We start from the raw sequence: 21,434 nt of genomic DNA, 5'->3' as shown, positions 1-21,434 counted from the left end.
GAAAAACACAATAACAGAGCTTTCAATGATACAAACACACACACACACACACACACATCCTTGGTAGCACACTGACTGGCCATGTGAAAGCTCGGATGAGTCGCAGCTAATGAATCGCAGCTTGTGATGTCATTGCCTGGCACCTCTACTCCTTTCTGAGCATGCACATGGCCCCTATGTGCTTGGCTGCTGGGGCAACTTGGCTCGTGTGCCGACAGAGAGGGCTCTGCGTGCCCGCTGCGGCATGCATGCCATAGGTTTGCCACCACCGACTTAGACCCTTGATTATACTGTATGGGGTTCCACAGGGGTTGGATTTGTCTCCCACGCTATTTAACATCTACACAAAAACACTAAGTATAATATTCTAGCATTTTGGAGTGTTCTGTCATCAGTACGCTGCTGACATGCAACTCAATTTCTCCTTTTCATCTTCATTAGTTGAGGCTGTGGACGTGCTAGATCAGTGTCAGGCTATGACAACAGAATGGATGAGAGGTAATAAGCTGAAACTCAATCCAGAGAAGACTGAGATGCTGTAAATATGTGTTTCTGCTCACCGAATGGAGGGTGCCCCTCCTTGAAAGAGCAAATCCATCTTTGCACAGGTAGCCTCAGTGGCAGATAGTGCATTCTACCTTCCTCAGCTGTTGGTCCAATTATTCCCTTATCTGGACAGAGACAACCTAGTTCCAGTTGTCTATGCTCTGATAATCTGCAAGCTGTGATTACTGCAATGTGTTCTAAGTGGGATCACATTTGAAGAATGTTCAGAAGCTGCAGTTTGTGCAAACACAGCAGTCAGACTGGTAAGTGAGACTGGAAAGTTTGAATATGTAACATTGATTCTGGACCACTTGCATTAACAGCTCATGTGTCTCTGAGCCTGATTCAGGGTTTAGGTTTTGCCCTATACAATCCCCAAGGAAACAGTTCTCCTAACATGAACTTTCCTAACACTACATTCCTTCTTTGAGGACCTCCTCCAGGTGTCTCCTCCAAGACATTTGGAAGACAGCAATGAGAGAGAAGGAGGCCTTCTCCGGGATAGCTCCCCAACTATTGAATAGCAGCTTTGATGAGGAACCCCATGGTCAACATTGTTGTCTTCCTGATGTCAGGTTAAGACTTTCTTCTCTGAAATATTTGGAAGTATATAATGAGGTTTTTAAGCAGGTTTTGCTTTTTTTCTTGTTGATCATATAAAAATATTTTTAGATATATTTGTGACTCTCTTGTGTGTTGTTTGTCTATATATGGCTTTATCATGTATTTTTAAGGGTTTTAATCTTTGTAAAGTGCCCAGGATACTTTGGCTCTGGGCAGTGTAAAAACATAATATATGAAATGAAATAATACCCTCTTAAAGCCATCTAGATTGGCAGCCACCACTGCATTTTGTTTAGTGAATTCCATAGTTTAGTTTATATATAATCTGAAAAAGTACTTCCTTTTATCTGTACTAAATCTTCTACTAATCAGTTTATTTGGATGACTCTTTTTGTAAGAGATTCTGTCAGAAGACTTTTGAAGTCCAAGTAAACAATATCTACCAGATCACCTCTGTCCTCATGTTTACTGATACAGTGGTACCTTGACTCACGAACACTTCAGTTCATGACCAAATCAGGTCGCGAACAAAAATTTCATAAAATTTTTGACTCAGGTCGCAAACTCTGTCTTGGGCTGTGATCATGCTGGGGGTGGGGAGCGGGGAGGAGATGGCTAAGATCGCACCTATCTTTCCTGCATGAGCGCGCCTGTGATTGCACCCATCTTTCCTGCAGGAGCATAACCGCGATTTCAGCCATCTCCCCGCAGCGCGTTTGTGCCCTTCTCCCCCCCCCCCCTCGGGATGACGGGCATGTGCAGGGATGACAGACGTGATCATGGTCATGCTGGGGAGGCGGGGAGATGGCTGCACTCCTGCTTGGGGTGGGGGGTGGGGGTGGCCATGATCTTTGTTGTTCTTTGTCACTTTGCTTCACATTTTTCTGATTAAAAAAAAATAGTTACAGAATGGATTTAACTTGGCTCACAACCATTTTGGGTCACAACCTGAGTCCAGGAATGGATTAAGTTTGTGAGCCAAGGTACCACTGAATTCTCAAAAAACTCTAATAAGTTCATGAGAATGCCTTACCTTTGTAGAAGCCATGCTGATTTTCTTTTCCTGCCAGGGTCTGTCCTTCTATATGCTTACTAATGTATCCTTCAGTCATGTTTTCAACCAGTCCATTCAGAACAAACATTAAGCTAACCAGCCTATAATTTCCCAGATCCTCTCAAGATCTGTTTTTAAAAACTGGCATTAGACTGGACATTTCCTGGTTGTCAGATGCTGATCTTCAGCACATGTTACATATTTTTGTTAGAAGCCATTCACCATGTGGGTTCTTTATGAACTGTAGGGTGGATATTACCTGGGCCCAGTGATTTATTAGTCTTTTCTTCTCCAGGGGAACATGCCCAGCTCTTTCAATCTCTCCTTGTTTCCTGTCCCCAGATCATCCTAGTTGCTCTCCTCTGAATCCTTTCCAGCTTGTCTGCATCTTTATTAAATTGTGGTATCCAGAAGTGGCTGCAGAATTCCACTTGCGGCCTAACCTGTGCTGCCTAAAGGGGAACTGGTACTTCATGTGATTAGAAGTGATACTTCTATTAATGCAGACTAAAGTAGCATTTCCCCTTTTTGCAATCACATGGAATTCCCAACTCATATTCAGCTTGTGATATACAGCAATTCCAAGATCTTTCTTGCTTGTAGTGTAGGAATAAGCGTCTGTCCTATGCCTTCTGCAGTGAAGACAGCTGAAAAGAATTCATTCAACCTCTATGCAATCTCCTTACTATCCTTTAAGTCATCCAACTGCCTCCCTAGCTTATGTCTTGCTTCTGATAGAAATCTTTATTGATGGCCAGGCTAGAGGGCCTTGCTTACACAGCAAGGTGGTGTAGCTGAACTGCTGGTCTGCACTAACTTCCAGCGAGCTGAAATCTCTGTTGAGCCGCTGGGGATAGAGATTTTGGAGGAACAATAGCGAATGCACTCACCTGGCAATGCAAGAGGCAGTCACTAAGAGTGATTCAGTGTGCACTTTTTCACATGGTTTCAGTTTGGCCTTTTAAAGTAAATAATGAACTCTCAAACTTCGGATGAGTCTATTTCAAGCGTCAGTATATGAGCTGTGCTATAAGACCTGAGCCCACACTGGGTGTGAAGCTACCCTGCAGTTGTTTTATATACAAGTTCTTTTACTACAGAAGTCTAGGACATCAGCTGGGAGACTACAGGATTCTTTAGTGTCCCAAATCCAAGGTTCTGCAACCTCGGAAGTGGGACTTTGGAGGCCAACCCTTGATGGATGGAAAAAATGGTGCCAGCTGTTCTCCTGTTCAATTGGGCATTGAACAGGACAAAAAGAGGCTTGCCACTGTGGGTGGGGAGGAGGCTAGGACTGAAGACTTGCCCCAGTTCCAGTCAACACCCCAACCTCTGTCTCTGCTCCTGCCTGGCATTACATCTAGATGGTCAAAATTGGATATGTAAAGAAAATACCTTGTGTAAGGTGTGGCAACAGTGGCCATTTCCTCTGGTGAGCCTTGTGCCAAGCATAAGGTGGAAGCAAGCCTCAAAGTTGGAGGCTTCTGCACAGCTGCTGCTGACAGGATTGTGCCTTAAGTGCATTTTATTCTATTACTGGAGATAATTTAATAAATTAATGGCTTCTGCTTGTATGGGTGCTTAACTCCTGTGTGCTTAAAAAAAACAAAAACACACCCTTATAAAGCAACTAGTGCTAAACTTTTATACTCACTCCCTGGGAATAAGCCCCATTGAACTTGTATTTCCACAGAAAGGCTCTTAGAGCTATCAGTCTAAGGATAATGCACACTATTCTGCTATTTTGGCATTAACAGACTTTTTTTGTGGAAAGAAAAAGTACAAGAAAAGGAAGCTCAGTGGGAAAACATAACAGGGTTACAAGTGAAAGCCAACCATGTCTGGACCCCTTAAAATGCTATGAATGAAGCAGAGAAATTGTACAATCAAAACTTCACCAGAAAGCACACAATGATGATATTTAGGGAATCCATACTACTGATTGCAAATAACTTTGGCAACTTGTGGTTCTGCTCCTCTCCCTTTTGAGAGGGCAGCCAGGCAGCCAGCTAGAAATCCTATACTCTAGAGGAAGATTTTTGCAGTACTGAAAGAATTCTTGTATTCTATCAGCTCAGTAGTACATCACCATTTATACTCAATTTGTTAGATGACACAAGAGCCTTTGAAATGTAAACATTCATTCTAGCTTACGAGTCCTGACACCTACTGCTGTTTCAGACACAAACAGGAGCTGAAGCCTTTTGTGAACAGCTGGATAACATGCGCAAATGAAAACAGCAGGACATGAGTCCTTTCTACCCAAGGGCCAATCAATGTTAATTTTCCAACCAGCTAACCACCTTCACAGATGTACCACAGACAGCTTGCTTTATCCATGGCACATGTTGCTGTAGCCATCTCTTCTGCATAGTGGGGGTATTTCTTCAAAGCTTTCTTTTTCACTTAGTGAAAAAGTGAAATGGAATATCCCAGGAATTTTGTTCTTGAGCTTCTGCTTCAGAGAAAATGAAGCAATACTGGAGAATAATTGTCATATTCACCCACATTGTGTACATTGACTATGAGGCAGTTCAAAATAGAATACACAAATGTATAGACAAACATGCAGTGCAACTCTTAGGTCATGAAAGGCTTTCAGAAGTCCTCACAATGGAAATGTTGAAATGCGGTGTAAAAACTGAAATACACGGGCCTGCAGCTGGTGAGTGGATGGGTAGATGCTAACATCCCAGCTCACCACTGCCTCCTCTCTCATATTCTTCAAGGTGTTGCCAACCCATCCATCCACCAAAATAACAGACTTCCACAGAGAGGAGTGACAAGCTAAGAGAACGGAACCTGCTGTCCACTGAAATGGGTGCACAAGCCTAGAGCAAATAGGAAATGATGGCAGGGAAGCATGGAATCACTAGTCTCTTTTGCTCTCTAAACCAATTCAGGAAGCAGAGGAACCACAGCAGGGAATGAACCACAGCAGGGAATGCTTCTGAGCATCATTTCTAGTCTCTGGTGAGTCTCCTCTGCTGCAGACTGGAAATGACCACATCTCTTAAATGGTACAATTTTACTTAGGCTGTCTAGGTGTAAAAGTAAACCCAATCTGTGTCACTCAGAATGGAATGAAGATTCACAAACTGCCCTAGTTGTGAGTTCAGACCATCACTAATAGGAACTGGAAACTTACTATTTGAAAAAGTCGCTTCACAGTGAGACAATGTCTGATTTTTAATCCAAACACATGGTTATTTTCAACATTTTGCAATTTGAGCAATGAGGAAACAGTTTAATGTAATTATTTATGTGACATACGGAAAGAAACTTCCTCCATTTCATATGCTGAGCTAATTTGGAGAGCCTGACAGAGGGGTCAGTTGATTTGCTGAAGCCCAGAAAAAGAAAAAAAAGATGAGTGGGGAGGGCATTGACAGTAAGAGTGAACAGAATTATTTGTTCTTATTTGTACTTCAGGATGAATTGAGCTCTTGAACAGAAGTTCAGAGAAGGTTCAAAGATGGATGAAAACCAGTGTAACATGCATAGATTTTTCAGGCACTATTAAAGTCTTTGAATTGTTCCCAGTTTCATATCTCCACAGAAGGATATGAAAAGGCTACTATTCGGCCTACAGAAGATTTAAGAAATTTGTTTCCATTACCTTGGGAAAGTAGTTGGGCTTGTCTCTGGTATCAGACAGGATCAGGTTCTCTATGTCAATAACTACAAATTCTCTGAAAACTGTTAATTTGGGGGATAAACAAAGTTTAGTTGATAGTTATTTCAGACACTATCAAGGTGGGATTGCAAGAATGCAGATGAACTAATAGACCTCTGGGTGATTTGCAATAGCTCAACAAGGCATTCTGATTCCCAAGTGACAACTGCAACAATAAGAAGGCTTCCTCCCAGATTAGGCACTTTCCTACCTCCTAAGCTTTCCTTCAGGAATTTTGCTTGAAATCACTGCGAGATCATTTCCGAGATAGAAAACAAATTCCTGAGCTCAACATATACTCAAAGGCACCCTGTTTCACACTTCTAAGTGCACGCCCATCCTTCTGAACCATTCTTTTGTACCTAGCTATGCCACTGACCCACACAATTTTAGAAAAAAACAAAAACATCTAAGCAGACCCCACAAACTGAAGTAGGTCCACCTATGGGTAAGCAGTAGAATTAACAATTGAAAATTACACACAATAAGAGGGTAAACTTGCTCCCTATTGTGCTTATTAAAAAACATGTTTGTGTGGAAAATAGATATTGATAGATCAAAATGAGAAGGTGCTGCTTCAGTAAGAAATAAGCATTTTTCTCCTGTATTACTATATTTAATTCTACCATGTTCAGTAATAAAATTTTAAGATTAGCTATCTTAGCTCAAAGAATTTATCTTCTATTACTAAGGACAATCTTCCTTTGAAGGCCATCATAGTTAGCACATATCTTAGAGAAATGCAATAAATTCCTTAAATTACCTACAAGTGAAGACCTCCTTTTTCTCATCTGTCCCAAATTTGCTACCAGTTTCACTTGGTTACCGCCCCCCCCCCCCCGCCCAAAGCTCTAGTAACATGAGAGATGGAGATGGGGTCTCATGAAACTGGGGCTGCAAAGATAATGCACCCAAGAGAGAATGAGAATCAGCAGGGAAGAGGAGGCCAGGCCCCAGTTATGATGCCTGCAGTTCCATTTCTCACCTAAGGTGGCCAAGAAAAAAAAATGAGAGGGTGCAGAGCACTGAACCACCCACGGCCACCAGCATGTCCCATCAGACCTCTCTAAACGAGCGTTAACTGGCTAAGCAATCATGCTTTATTGAAGAGGTAGGCAGCAATGTCTCCCTTACAAAGGACACACAGCTAAAACTAGACTTTGTAAAAACCTGCCCTACTTACGTAGGTCTCTAATGATAGACCCCGACTTTGCTTAATGCAACGTGTCAACAGTCAAGGTAGTGGTTTGAGTGTTGCCCTGGGACTCAGAAGACATGGGTTGTACTCGGCCATGAAGCTCACTGGTTGACTTTGAGCCAGTTACTGACTCTTGGCAGTAACTGCCAAAGATAAATAAGCAGGGAGGAGGAGGAGGAGGATTTCCTTCCTCGCAGAAAAAGGGTGAGGTATAAATATAACTAATGAATACTAATAAACAGTTCAGAATGCTAGGACTGGTGTCAGGAAGGAACCTCAGCAGTCTTGCTCTGTTCCACAAGCAAAGACTATTTAGCTTTCACTGGCAGGGTGAGCAAATGGCTTCTTACCCTTCTTAAAGTGGCCTTTGTAACACAAGATGGTAGATAAGAAACAAGAAACTACAGGGCTTTTCTGAGAAAAAGGTCTTCTGAGTAAATTTAACTCAGCTTGAAGATTCATTCTTCAGTGTTTGGCACCTTCCTGAGGGTCTTCCAAGAGTCCAGTTTCTGGAGGGTGCTTGTCTCTCTTATCACCACTGGCATTAGGCACAATCCCAGTCCTGGGTGTGAGGGGGGCAGCACCACATACTGCTTCAGGCAAGAGGTGCAGCTTGGGCAGTGCCAAAATCTTACTTCCATTTGCTTGTTCCTCTTTTTTCTGCCTCGTTCTCAAAGCAATCATTTATGTCACCTCTCTTTCAGTGGTGTTATTGACACTTTCCAGTTCATGTGAGTTCGCTGAAGGTGCTGTGTATGTGTTTTCTTTCAATTACACATTCTCCATTGCTCTGCAGCCTCCCACACTGCCTGCACTTCCTGCTCGAAAAAAGCCCTGAGAGAGGAATTATCATACAATGTTTTTCCCTGTGTTTGATCTGAAATGAAGGAAGCTGAGGTGGCTGCTGGCTGCCAGAGAGATGACTGTAGAATGAGACACTCATGCACCCTCCTCAGCCACATCATACTCAAGGCAAGCACAAGAACTCGGAACCAGTCCCATGATAATTTTTCTAATATTTCATCTCCTTTGGATTTCTTTTCTACCATTCAATGATAATGGTTGCAAAAATACAGGATCAAGTTTTGAGTCAGTATTTGAGCACACAGGTTAGGTAAATAACTACCTAGACAATTTGTTATTTCACTTATGCAGGCCAAGGGAACTAGGGCCTAATCACACGAGCACTTCAGTGTAAGGTTGCCACAGAAAAGGCCTTGGCTCTTACATCACTTTGCTAATGGCTGGTAGCAAGCATGCACATGACTCTGGTATCAGCATGTCACTCCAAAGGGAACACTTCCATTTCTTGCTTTGTCACAAGTGCTTGGGGTGTGCAAGAAAGGCCTTTCCTATGGTCACTTTGTACTAAATTCCTTGCAAGAACCAATGTTTATTTAGGTCAAGTCTACTACTCTTTTTCGAGTATCAAGCCAAGTTTTGCATCATACTCAGTTCCAAGAGTGGTAAACACATGAATATGAATCTAAATACTTTTCCTCCTTGTTTTGTTCAAGGCCAAAATTTGGATAAATCTAATTACTGCAAGTGGTATCTTGTGATACATATTAAATTGGCTTCCCCAAAGCTAACAAAAGATTCAGACTGAAGATCTGGCTCTCTGTTGACCCAGAGAGAGAATTTTATAATTTAGCAGCTGTCCATGCTGTAAGGATCTTCCATTTCTCCATTTGGGTCAGTAATCTAGCTCTGCTACTTGTGCCTGAACAGAGTATACATGCTGGGAAATGGTTTAGAGCTCACTGATAATTATTTCCATTAAGTGATGCTATTAACCTCCTCTGTTGTTTGGGCACATTATAGAAGAGCTGCTATAGTCCTATTACAAAAGCTAGAACAGTGAATTAACATTAGTAAACCAAGTATTGCATTGCTTCAGAGCAGAGTATTATCACATGCACTTGGCCTTTTCTCAATGGTTCTTAACTTTTGGGCAGTGAGGGGAGGGGTGAGGAAGAACCCACAAAATAGTACTCCTAAAGTGATGGAAGGCATTTTGCTTAGAACATGTATGTATACATGCCCACATTTTTGCCCTGTTGCAGAAACATTGACTGCATATGAGAATTAAAGGGTCTGCAATCTACTGCAAAGTTGCACTGCGTAGATGTGGGCTTTCACAATTTAGCTCAACAGGGTGAATGCACCATCTTTACTGTGAGCCCATGACAACCACCGAACTTCATCCTAACCATGGAGGTGGAAGATGGGTTGGAATCATTGGGATCGATTCCAATCGATCCCAGTGATTGAGTTGCCTGACTGCTGCAGCTGAGGCAGCCAGAACACTTTGGTGGCACAGTGATAAGCCAGCAAGTTCCTCCTGCTCTCTGCTGTAGAGCAGGAAAAGGGCTGCGTGTAGGAGGGGTCCTTTTCCATGGTGTCCGGAGTGACAAGGCTAAATAAATAGTGACCAAACAGACAACCTTTAAACCTTCCCTTCCTGTGGGAAAGTGTGGCAGAAGACTTGGCTACTATTCAGCTGAAGCACACATAGTGGCCAAGCCACCAAGAGGAGAAGAATGGGTGGGCAACCACAACTTTTATTTAGTTATCAAGGCCAGCCAAAAGCTGCAGACTCCACTGCAGATGCTAGCCAAATGTGGGCACAGTTTAGACTCCCACTCTTTATCAGCTAGAACTGCCAACTTTGTAACTGTAGCTGCGCCTTTAATAGCAACTTGATGTATAAACATTTAGGTGAGCATACATAATTTCTCCATGCTGTTAAAAACTTAACCTGCTGATTTCTGCGCATTAAGCTGCTGTTACAGGCACAGGAGGAAGCCACCCTTTTTGGTGAGCTTGCAAGTCTGTTGCCAACACAGCTGTACTGAATACGAAATCCAGAAAAAAAGCATTTCAGCTTGAACAGTTTAGAAAATTGGTAGTAAAAATAGAATTTCAGTGGAAGAATATTCAGAGCATCCCCCAACAATGTGAAAGAGCACGTTAAAAAGAGTACTCTTTATGCTTCCACTAAGTTCCCTCCACATATTAACTGCAACAGGGTATTTGAGGAAAAGATGAAGAAAAATTAATAGGTATACCTCTCCTATTTTTTGTAGCTTTGAAAAGTGTTGTTCTTTCATCTTCAAAAAGCTACAGCCAGGTCCTAAGAATCCTCCTGATAATTCCACCAAGTTGAGGGGAATCGGTTTATGATCTCACTGTGCCTTACACAGAGAGGCAAAGCACTAAGGACACGCTGTTGAAATCAAAACATTAATGCACAAGAGCTACAGCTACTTAATTATTTAGAACCTAGCTCAAAAAAGCACAAAGTTTGCTACCATAATTTCCAGACACAAAGGAGAAGACAGAGATGCAAAATAAATCAAAAGCTTTTCCAGCAAATTATTTCTGGAGCATTAAACCTGGCTCCTGCAAGAAGAGTCATGTGGTGAGTCAAGGCAGAACATCAACACGTGTCATGTTCCTGTTTTCATGACAGAATCAAAAGAATATAAGGATCCTGACTCTCTTATCCAGATGGCTGATGTAGAGATTAGCATTAATGGCTCAAGGTGGGTAACAAACTGACCTTCCCATGATGGGGGCTGATTCCTCCACCTCAGGAGACAGAGTGGCATGCTTTGTCCCTTCCCCACCAATGGTCCCTTCAACTGCTACCTCACTCCAGCAAGGCAGCACTGCACCAGATGCTCTAGACAGCCCTCCTGGAGAGTCCCACTCAGAAGTCACTCATGTGCTGGCTTGCCCTGAAGGTCATGCCAAGATGAGCAAGAGGGTGGGCAAACTCTCTGAAGGCTTCAGTGGCCAGAAAGTGACTAGTGCAGTTCTTCAGAGAGCTGACCAGACCCAAATATCTGGCTCAGAAGGTCCTTCTTCAGGGCTAAGAGCTGAAGGAAAAGTGTCCCAGCAGACTGCCTGCACACAAGGGTGCCCTCCTCACACACAAATGCGATTAGGCACATGCCTGCTGAGGAAAGGATCTTTTACTGGTGGTACCTCTATTGTGAAATGCCTTCACCGAAGCAGTTCACCTGACACCTACACTTTCATTTTTTGGCCCCGGGAGAAGTCTTTCTTAATCTTCTCAGGATTTTAAATCCTTTAGTTTTGTTCTTCCTGTGGTGTGTTGTTGAACCATAGGTTGTTGGTGAAACAAGGGTTATTGTGTGGTCTGAACACAGTCAAGATAACAAACCATGTTGAACTCATAGCCACAATCCAACAACACAGCATGGCTTCTTTTCATGGGCTGTTCATGGTTAACAAGCCATGACTTCTTAGGACAGTCAACTGCATTCTTAGAGCTTTATCCTGCTGTTGGGTTTTACTCTTCTTTTTGTCTTGTTTTAATTTTTTAAAGTTCTGTATCACGTTTTATCATGTTATGTTTTAGGATTTTTGTGAACCACTCAGAGAGCTTTGGCTGTTGGAAAGTACAGAATATAAATACATAAGGATGCAAAGGAGAGGATCCCACATGTTAATTTATGCAGATTTGATTATAACAGAACTACCACATCTCAAGTTATAGCTTCTTGTTAAGAGCTTATTACCTTTTCTAGGTAGTCCCAAATTGTAAACAAACACAAAATGGTTAAGTTGTTCTATTTCTGATCATCTCTATTCGATTACAAAGACACTAGAGTGAAGGTTACATAAAAGTTTGATTCTCATTCTAAGCCATAAGAGCAAACTGTAGGGAACCATCTGGCAGCAGCCAACACAAGAAGCTGGTCAAATTATGATTTCATTACATTTATATCTTGCTTCTTTCCTCCAAGGAGGAGGTGTGCATGATCCTCCTCCTCTCTACTGTACCCTCACAACAACCTTGTGAGAAAGATTAAGCTGGGAGTCTGTGCCTGGTCCAAGGTCATACAGTGATCTTAATGGTTAAGTGGGAACTAGAACACAGACCTCTGGGGTCCCAGCCCAACACTCCTAACTACCACACCACACTGGCTCTTGAATGTAACAAATGGCACCAAGGCCACAAAGAGTCCTGTGGCATCTTAAAAACTAACAAAGGCTTCCTAAAGAAGCTTTGGGCTCTTCTCCATTCATTTCCACAATCCAAGAGAGTCCATTTACACATCAATAAATAAATCAGATGTCTTTGAACTCTGTTGGCAGCAGGCCAGACTCCTGAAGAGGAAACCTCATTATCATTACTAAGTTTATAAATAAAGTGCTTCAGTTAGTTGCTACACAAAAATTAAAGACAGGCCCTGCCTGTAGGCTAATGATCTGGAAAGGCAAGAAGAGAGGGAGGGAAGGAGGAAACCACACACAAGAAGGCCAGGCTGGCCAGTGGCTGGCCTTTGCAAAAGAGGGAAACACTGAGGAGAAAAAAAAAACTCAGTTCAGCTTTGTTGTACAATCACAAATCTGTCTCCCATCTTTCCCAAAGCTCAAGTCAATGGGTGCTTTTCTATCATGCTAAACTGCAGCTTTTTAAGTGAGGGCATTCAATGGAACTCTGGCCTGGGATGAAACAATTTTTTAAAAATCCTTCCTGAAGGCTCAATCAGTGCTTACTATACATAGTTTTAAAAACTGCCTGCCCAAGCCTGAGAACTCCTAGATGTGTTGGAGTACAACTCCCATGACTATACTGACAGGAGTTGTAGATCTGGAAGGCACCAGTTTAGTATAAGCAGTTTTTAAAAATACATCTTCAGTCTTAACTACAGTGTGGACCTGGACATACTATTCCCTGACTCTCATATAAGCTCCCTTGAATCATGGCCATGTATTGCATGTTTACTCAGGAGCAAATTCTGCCAAGTTCCATGGTGCTTGCTTCCAAATGCATAAGGATTGCAGCCTAAGCTTCTTATTGATGAATACGTTTAACAGTATTAATTACATGGCCAGAAAGCAATCCAAGTCAACACTGGGAATTTACAACACAGTAAGAAATGTACTCTCCCTATATAGCAAAGAGCTCTCATTGCAGATAGTAAAAGAACAGCTTAATCAACAGCCACAGGTCATGGCTGCCTACCTTACAACATCCTTTTTTCATAGGTGATCCACTTCAAGTACAATAGAGGTCTCTCACTCCCTCCCTCCGCTTTCAGCAATGTACTTCTGTTGCTAACTAGGGAAAAACACTTTTCTCCAAATGCATTTTTCATCTCTGAAAATGAGTCTCACAAAACAAAACCAGGCTAAACCATAGCAATACTATTGACATGGATGTTTATACATGTAGTTATTCATCCCTGTTCTCAGAAAAGCTTGCAATTAGGGCTAAAAACTAGTTAAAATTCATCCAACAAAATGGTCAAAAACAACTTAATATGTACAGTACATATTAGCCCCCAATTAAATGTACATACAGGTATTTTTGTAAAGGCACAAGCAACTGTTTTCAAACTGGTCTCAACTCAGTCCTAAACTAGAGAAATGTGGCTTCCTGGCACCCATTTCCACCTAGGAAGGCCTCAGCAGTTATAGGCAGCCTTATAAATGCATGCATGAATGCATAGATAAATTAATTAATTTGTGGATCTTTTCTTCAGAAAAAGACAGCAGCCTGTGTCAGACCAAGGTGCTTGAAAAAGGGAAAGCTTGGGAAGAAGTGGAAGCGAGAGTTCAAATTGTCAAGCACGTTCTGCTGCTCTGTGGACCGAAGATGACTGCATTCAACCTTTGCTGCTCACCAGAGACAGTGCACAGTTTTATTGTATATGTCAAAAGAATAAAGCCACAAAAACCAAGAAAAGGCAAACAAAACTAACACATGTAATTAAATTAATCCGACTGATACATTTGAAGTATGTGTGTGTTTGAAAATACAACTTTCTAAAAATATATACATCAGCTTTAAAATAGGGAGACAAAATACATGTATACATTTCCAAGCTGTGTCTATATACCACCAGTTCAAACACTGAAAGCATTGTTAGTCCCTTAATCTATTGCATCATATGAAGTGAGCATTTATCCTTCCAGTGTTGTAATATCAGTTTTTTAGCTGTCATAAAGGCATGGAGAATGCATTTACATTGATCGTATGTTAACTTCCAGGAAGCGAAATGTAAGAATACATGTTCACTCAATGTTCAAAGACATCGCAAAGAAGCCACACGAATGGTTCCAGTTAGCACAGTAATGACAATGTTTAGGATGGCTGTGTTAGAGGCACAAGGAACTATTTCATATTAGCAACAAAAAAGAGTTTCTGTTTAAAATGAAATAAGCTTCAGGTATCATTTCAAAAGGCAAAAAGCTGGTATGGGTTTACTTGTATTGGATGATGACCAAAAGTAGTGATTAAGTAGTGATCCAGTGAGACTGCCCATAACCCTCAGACCTTGGAAGATTTCAGGTATCCTGTGCAGGAAGGAAGGTGCTCAGAGGCAACATTTGTGCTCAGTGGACTAAAACTTCCTGTACTGCCAAGTATCTAGATGGCTGATTTCAGCTATCTAACTGTGGTACTTTGGAGCAGGAGGCAAGGGGGTCAAAGCATCACCAGGAAACCTTGTGCCTTCGAAGAGCCAATCTCCCTCCTCCACCTCTTAGAAGGCCCCCTGAACCCATTCTTCAAGGTTTTTTTACTCCTAACCTTGGAGAGTAGCCCATGGGGGTTTTCCTCCACTCTTGCAGCAGGGGGGTCTTCTGAGCACTAATTTCTAGCTCTGAGGTCAGAATTGTTTTCTGAAATCTGAAAATCTGGAATCTGATTCCCCCCCCCCCCCACACACACACACAAACAATATTGTCTAGGAGACATGGGATTGCTCTGACGGTCTCTAAAATATTGTACTGAGGCACAAGGCCAGTTCTAATCATGACCTCTAACTAACTAAGAGGTTCAGGATCACACCAAAGGAAGTAGCAAGTGAATATCCTGGCTTCTTTAGCCAGAATTTCATTGTTCAGATCCAACTGGTATTTCCCTTCGTAGCACTTCCACATGGTGGGTTTGTGGGTGGGAGAAGGGCAGAAACTATATGTAGAGCAAAAGATATATATATATATAACTTTGTAGCACATAAATGTGCTGGACAGTTGTGACTTCCTAGCACTTTTAGTGAGCGCATGCTAAGACTACACAATGCAAATACAAGTGTGTTCGCTTGTCATGTCTCTACATGTGCCCCATCTCCTATCTTGTAATCTTGCTAGTCTTTCAGATAAAGAAACTAGCTATCATTTGCTTGTTTTTGTTCATTTTAGCTCATTTTAGTTTCCACAGCATTCCTTAGTGGGAATGAGTCTCATGTGCTATTACAACAGCCTCATCTTATTTTAATCATGTACTTTCTGAACTTCCAAAGCCACCCAAACAAATTAGATGTAGTGGTTTCCTAGCAGAAGCATCCAGACATAAAATAATGGCATATTTGTTAATGATGGACAAGTCACATAAGCAGAACTCATGATACAAGTGGCTTGAAATCTGCCTTAAGAATTTAAAATGCAATTTGTGTGCTGCCTGCTGTTGTTTTCTTTGCAATGGCATTCCTACTCAGGCTGCATTTCAGTAGATTGCTCCTCCTTCCCTCACCCCAAAATCTGCAAGCCTTCTCATTAACTTGGGAAGGAGAGAACACACACACACACTCAAAGCAATTTTCAATGTTCAGTCATGCATCTGATAGACAGCTATGGGTTAACAAAGTTACAGAGCATACGGAGTTATCAGTCAGCCTTGTTAGTCTTACAACTAAGGCTTTTAATGGAATTGGAAAATTAACTTTTACTATGGATTCTACAAAACTGTCTCACAAAGACAGCCTCCAATATATTTATGTATTTTATGAAATGTATATACCACTCAAGAGCTGAAGCCTTCTGAGAAGTTCATAAGGGAAAGCCATGGAAATGAAGCACGGCTGACAGCATGGCATCAAGCAGCAGCCAAGGAATTCCAGGTGTGCAACAAGCAAAGTGCTAAAAGGGAATTGGTGGTAAACAGCCAGTTCTGGTCATTAGAATGCAGGTGGCACAGTTGAGCAGCTAAGAATTCGGGTGCTCTTGTGCTTCCTCCCCCTGACCAAGGAGCCTGCTTTCTCGCAGCAGCCAGCCCTGCAAGAACTGTGCCAGTCGCATTTCTAATATCAGAAATCTACCTCAGAGAGATCAATAGGGGCACAGTGCAAAGTGGGGGAAAGGGAGGCTGGGGTCAGCGACTGCTGCCATAGTCAGATGGCACCCTAGCCAGTCATATTCAAAAGCTTATGGGCATCATGGCAAACAACGTAAGACTGCATTCTCTGTTGCACAGTAGCAAAGCATCATTAGCCACATTACCAAATGGCATTTGGGACCATGAAATACACAGCAGGATAACACTGGACCAATTAAAATGTACCTAAATAGTGGCCCAGCTCCTAAGTTATTCAGATCTCTTTATCAGGCTAAATATTAAGCAAGAAGTAGAAAAAATAAGTGTATACGAACAGGGATCTCATAGAACTTTAGCAGAGCAACACAGCTTTCTTGCCTATAAAAGCATGTGCACTTTATTTATACTGCAAACTCAGAATACTTTGCTGTCTATTTTTCTTCAAAAGTAATAACTCATTTCACGTTTAATAAGTTTTAAATCATTCTAAAATATAGAGATTAAGACATGTACAGTGATAAGGAACAGCTAGAATTCTATTACTCTTTTTTTCTAAATATACATTAGTCCATATTATTAATAATTGAATGAATGATTCCATCCAGTCAAATCAGGCCATTTCAATGTTGTAATTAACTTTTTTTAAGTGACTCTCCCCATGAACTTGGGATATACATAGCTATATGTAAATCATGTGCAGATATTTAGCCATGCTAAATCAAGAGACAATCTTATGCATGGTCAGAAAGAAAAAAAGTTCTAGAGTTCTCAGTATGGCTGGCTGGGGAACGAGAGTTCATAAACTCAGATAAACTGAGATATAATCCAGGTGAATACTGCAATAAATGTAGGACTTTTTTTCTAACCATGCATATAATTGCACATATTGTACATTAGATTTTCAATGTTTCCCCCCTTAAATTCAGATAATGCACAAGAAAACATTCTGCCAAACTGACATATGCTGTAAATGTTCTAAGTTCTCCTACCCCCTCCAAAAAAAAAAAAAAAATAAATCCAAATAAAGGTTTGAGCTGGTTTCAATATAAAATTTAGCCTGCAATCTTATAGCAGGATTTACTTGACCATGCAAAGGATGATGCTTTATGTGGTTGATTGATCTCCTAACCTGGACAAATATTTCAAGTGTTTTAATCAAATATTTCAGTTCTACACTTTTTAGCTATTGAAATGCTGTGATAGTCTTTAAACAGCGTGTGAGATGAACAAGGCAAACTTTGTGTGGGGTTGTTGTTGTTGTTGTTTTAACTAAAAATAAATCAAAGATGTTACATTAGACCCCACATCAATCTAGGGTATCAGGGCATGTATCAATTCAAACAATTTCAGAAAACCCACATCGCAAGAGTTTGAGTGATCTAAAATCCATTCAAACTGAAAAGCAGAAATCTGGGTTATTTAGCTTTATAAAGGGAGAACAATTCTAAATCATAAGTAGCAATAGTTCATAACAAGCATGACTTGACTATCTGTTTTTCAGGTGAAGCCCTTAGTGCCTCACTTTTCCCACCACTGAGCTGGGCCAGTCCTATTTAATGCCCTTTCTGTTGTGAGAAGAGCAATTTGAAAAAGTGTCTGAGCACTTTTGGAGATGAGGGAATTTCAGAATGAGCTTCAATTGACTCCATGGGAGTTACATTTGAGAAAATAGGGACATAAGGATGCCAAAAGGCCAGAAAACACGCAATGAAGTTACAAAGAGTTACGTTGGAACAGCCTTTCCCAACCAATACCTTCCAGATGCTCTGAACTCCAATTTCCATCAGCCTCAATCAGGAGTGGAAAGGGATGATGGGAGTTGTTCTCCAAAACATCTGGTGGGAACAATATTTGGGAACTCTGCATTAGAATCAAGAGAAACAAATGAACCCCTAGGATACTAGGGCTGAATTAATGCTCTCCCTCTACCCCTCCCTCTCCCTCTCATATATAAAATTGCAAAAGATTATGGGGAGTCAAGAGTTGTAGAGGAGAATCTGTGCAGTTCAGTTTATCCACTTAAAACTGTTGCTGGTTGTCACTCACACAATAGTTCATCTTCTGCAATGTGAAGTGAGCACATCAGCACCTATTTTTGCACTACTACATATGAGAGGAAAAGTGGCTTCAGAGCCGTCAGATGATAGTCCCCTAATAATAGAAATGAAACAGTCCTCAACCCTTTCATGCCCTCATTAGTAACCCATTATATAATTTGGCTACTTGTTTTAATTCACAAGCGTCACCTGAAGATTCGTGTACAAGTGACAGTGGACTATAAGTACTGGAAAAGTATAGACAATTCAAGGCAGGATACTCATTAGAAGTGGGCAAACTCTAGTTTAATAAATTTCTAGTTTATTCAATTAGGAAAATCTTGATAGATCGGTGCAAATAGGTGATGAAAGGTTGGAACCATTATCTATTTAATACTTAAGAGGCATAAATACTGCATCATAGTTGTCTTCCTGCGCTGCCTATGTAAACTAGGCGGATCCATTATTTTCCCAAAAGAGAAAACAATTAGTAACCTTACCCCTTGTCATTTCAATGTGAAATGTTTGCAGGACCTGTAAGTTTAGCAAAAGGGGTTAAAAATAAAGTCATTTTCAGAGGGCTTCATTAGAGATCCAATGTACACTTGGCACACAGAATAAAATTGCTCTTTAAAAGAAAAAGCTGGACAATAAAAATTCGGTATCAGTACAAAACTAATAGAAGGGTCCGGTTAAAGAAAGAAACAGAGACGACTACAGACAGTTTGTGCGTTTATATTTACTGTAATGTGTTAGTCAAACAAATGTATCCCCCTATACCGGGCTAGGGGCGAACTACTATCTGAAAATTTTCCAAGCTAAACACCTTTCAAGGCTGTCCGAGTAAGACAATCTATCAACTATTAAAGTGGAGCTGGATTTCTGGGAAGCCCCGGTCAATAGACATTCTACGGTTCATCGCCGGAGGAGCTGACATTTTCAGAGTGAGCCTAAGAGGCCAGCGCTTCCAAGTCGGACCCTAACGCAACACGGTGTACCTGCCCGCGTACTTCTCGGGGCTGAGCCGCACTTAGGCTGCAGTCGTGGGAGAAAATCCCATTTAAATCCAGACACTCAATCCCAACAGCCATGCATAGAATCCATGTTGGATTGTGGCCAGCGCCCGGGCGCATTTCAGCGGAACTTCCTCCCCGCGGAATGACTGGAGACCGACCTCTGGACTGCTCGTGTATTTACACAGAAGTTCGTTTTTCAAAAGTGCCGGGTTTGCCCCTCGCTTCGCTTGCTCGAAGCTGATCGGATCAGTCCAGGGCGGCTTCCTCCGCATGCCCACTCCTGCCCGCGGCCAAGCCGCCCCCCCGTCCCCGTCCCCGTCCCCAGCCGCGCGCGGAGCCCAGCGCCGCCCGCCCGGCCCCGGCCCCGGCCCCGGCCCATTCATGGGGATTGGGGTCACGTGCCCGCGTCTCCCAATGGGCTCCCCTCCCCAGAAGGACGCGCGGCTGGAGACTGGCCGGCGTCCAAGGCAAGAGGGGGCGGTGGCGGCTGGCGCTGAGCGAGTCGCTCGGGAAGCAGGAGGCGAAGGAGGAGGTTTCCCGGCTGCGGCTGCTCGGCTTCTTCCCCCGTCCCACCTGCCCAGATCGGGCTGCAGCGGCGGCGGCTTCTGCACAGCTCGCGCGCGCTCTACTCACCGCCGTCCAGCCTGACGACCTGGGGCAGGCGGTAAGTGCTGACCAGCAGGTCCAACGGGACCGAAACGGAGCTCCACTTCACATCCTTGAGACTGGAGCCCGGCGGAGGGCCCGCATCCATCTTCTTCTGGCTCTGGGCAGCGGTGGAGGGGGCCGGTCGGTGCTTGGGGGCGGGGAGCGCCAGCCAGCCAGCCTGCCAGCCAGCCAGCCAGCCTCAACCTCTGCTGTTGCCGCGGTCGCCTTCCCGGGCCATGGCGGGGTAGCTCACAGGCAAGGTGACTCCCCGCGCCCGGCCCCAGCAGCAGCTCCTCCAGGCCCGCCGCAGCAGTGGCGGCGGCGACTGCTGTTGCTCCGGCTGGCTGTTCTGCTTGCAGCTCCAGCTGACCCAGTAAACGCCATCCCAGCGCGGACTGACTAATCAACAAGGTACGAGGGACGCCTGCGCAGTCACCGCTCCTCCTCTTTCTCTCCTCCCTGGGATCGTGCTGCCCGGGCGCTCCCCCTTTCCTGAAACAAATGCGGGGGAGAACGCGCGCCGGGCACAGCCAGCCTCCTGCCGAACTCCGTCCTTCTCGCGCCCTCTCCTGGCCGCTCGGATGCCCTGCAGCCGCGCGGGCGACGAGCCTGACGTGAAATCGGGGAAACCTTTTAAAGCCCTGGAGTGACCGACCCTTCAGAGGTTTGGCCCAGCAACGCCCAACATGACTCATCATGGCGGATGTTGCCCAGAACTACAGGCCAGAATACCTGGAAGGCCAGAGCCTCCTCCCGCTGCCCTAAATAAATGCATGCTGCACTGTTGTTGTTGTTGTTAGTCACAAAGTCATGTCCGACCCATCGCGACCCTATGGACAACATTCCTCCAGGCCTTCCTGTCCTCCACCATCCCCTGGAGTCCACGCAAGCTCACACCAACTCCATCTAGCCACCTCATTCTCTGCCATCCCCTTCCTCTTTTGCCATCTATTGTTCCCAACATTAGACTCTTCTCCAGGGAATCCTTCCTTCTCATTAGGTGGCCGAAGTATTTGAATTTCATCTTCAGGATCTGGCCTTCTAAAGAGCAGTCAGGGTTGATCTCCTCTAGGACTGACCAGTTTGATTGCCTTGCTCTCCAAGGGACTCGCAGGAGTCTCCTCCAGCACCACAATTCACAGTCCTTCGGCGCTCAGCCTTCCATATGGTCCAGCTTTCCCAGCCATGCATTGCAACTGGGAAAACCATAGCCTTGACTATCTGCACTTTTGTTGGCAGGGTGATGTCTCTGCTTTTTAGAATGCTATTTAGATTTGGCATAGCTTTCCTCCCCTGGAGCAAGCGTCTTTTAATTTCTTGGCTGCAGTCCCCATCTGCAGTGTTCTTGGAGCCCAGGAAAATAAAATCTGTCACTATCTCCATTTCTTCCCCATCTATTTGCCAGGAAGTGAGAGGACCGGATGCCATGATCTTAGTTTTCTTAATGTTGAGTTTCAAGCCAACTTTTGCACTCTCCTCCTTCACCCGCATCAAGAGGCTCTTTACTTCCTCTTCACTTTCTGCCATTAAAGTGGTATCATCTGCATATCTGAGGTTGTTATTTCTCCCAGCAATCTTAATTCCAACTTGTGATTCATCTAGCCCCACCTTTCTCAT

The 21,434-nt window shown here is 43.2% G+C and overlaps 1 protein-coding gene across 4 annotated transcripts in view; it reads right to left on the bottom strand.

Moving 5' to 3' along the window:
* GAREM1 (GRB2 associated regulator of MAPK1 subtype 1) overlaps nucleotides 1–20,180 on the bottom strand; it is an 89,577-nt gene extending 69,397 nt beyond the window's left edge. Inside the window, exon 1 of one of the 4 annotated variants that reach the window (XM_044423779.1) lies at nucleotides 19,803–20,180. In XM_044423779.1, coding sequence (XP_044279714.1) covers nucleotides 19,803–19,923 — 121 coding nt within the window. In that variant the 5' untranslated portion in view covers nucleotides 19,924–20,180. Of the gene's footprint in view, nucleotides 1–17,871; nucleotides 18,560–19,802 lie in introns of those variants that run through there. The other 3 variants (XM_044423778.1, XM_044423783.1, XM_044423781.1) reach the window with 3 other exon arrangements.
* Nucleotides 20,181–21,434: the final 1,254 nt, after the last annotated feature.

Source organism: Varanus komodoensis, unplaced genomic scaffold (genome assembly GCF_004798865.1).
Source record: "Varanus komodoensis strain SLA01 unplaced genomic scaffold, ASM479886v1 scaffold14_1, whole genome shotgun sequence".
Lineage (NCBI taxonomy): Eukaryota > Metazoa > Chordata > Lepidosauria > Squamata > Varanidae > Varanus > Varanus komodoensis.
This window is presented reverse-complemented; position numbering and strand designations above follow the sequence as displayed.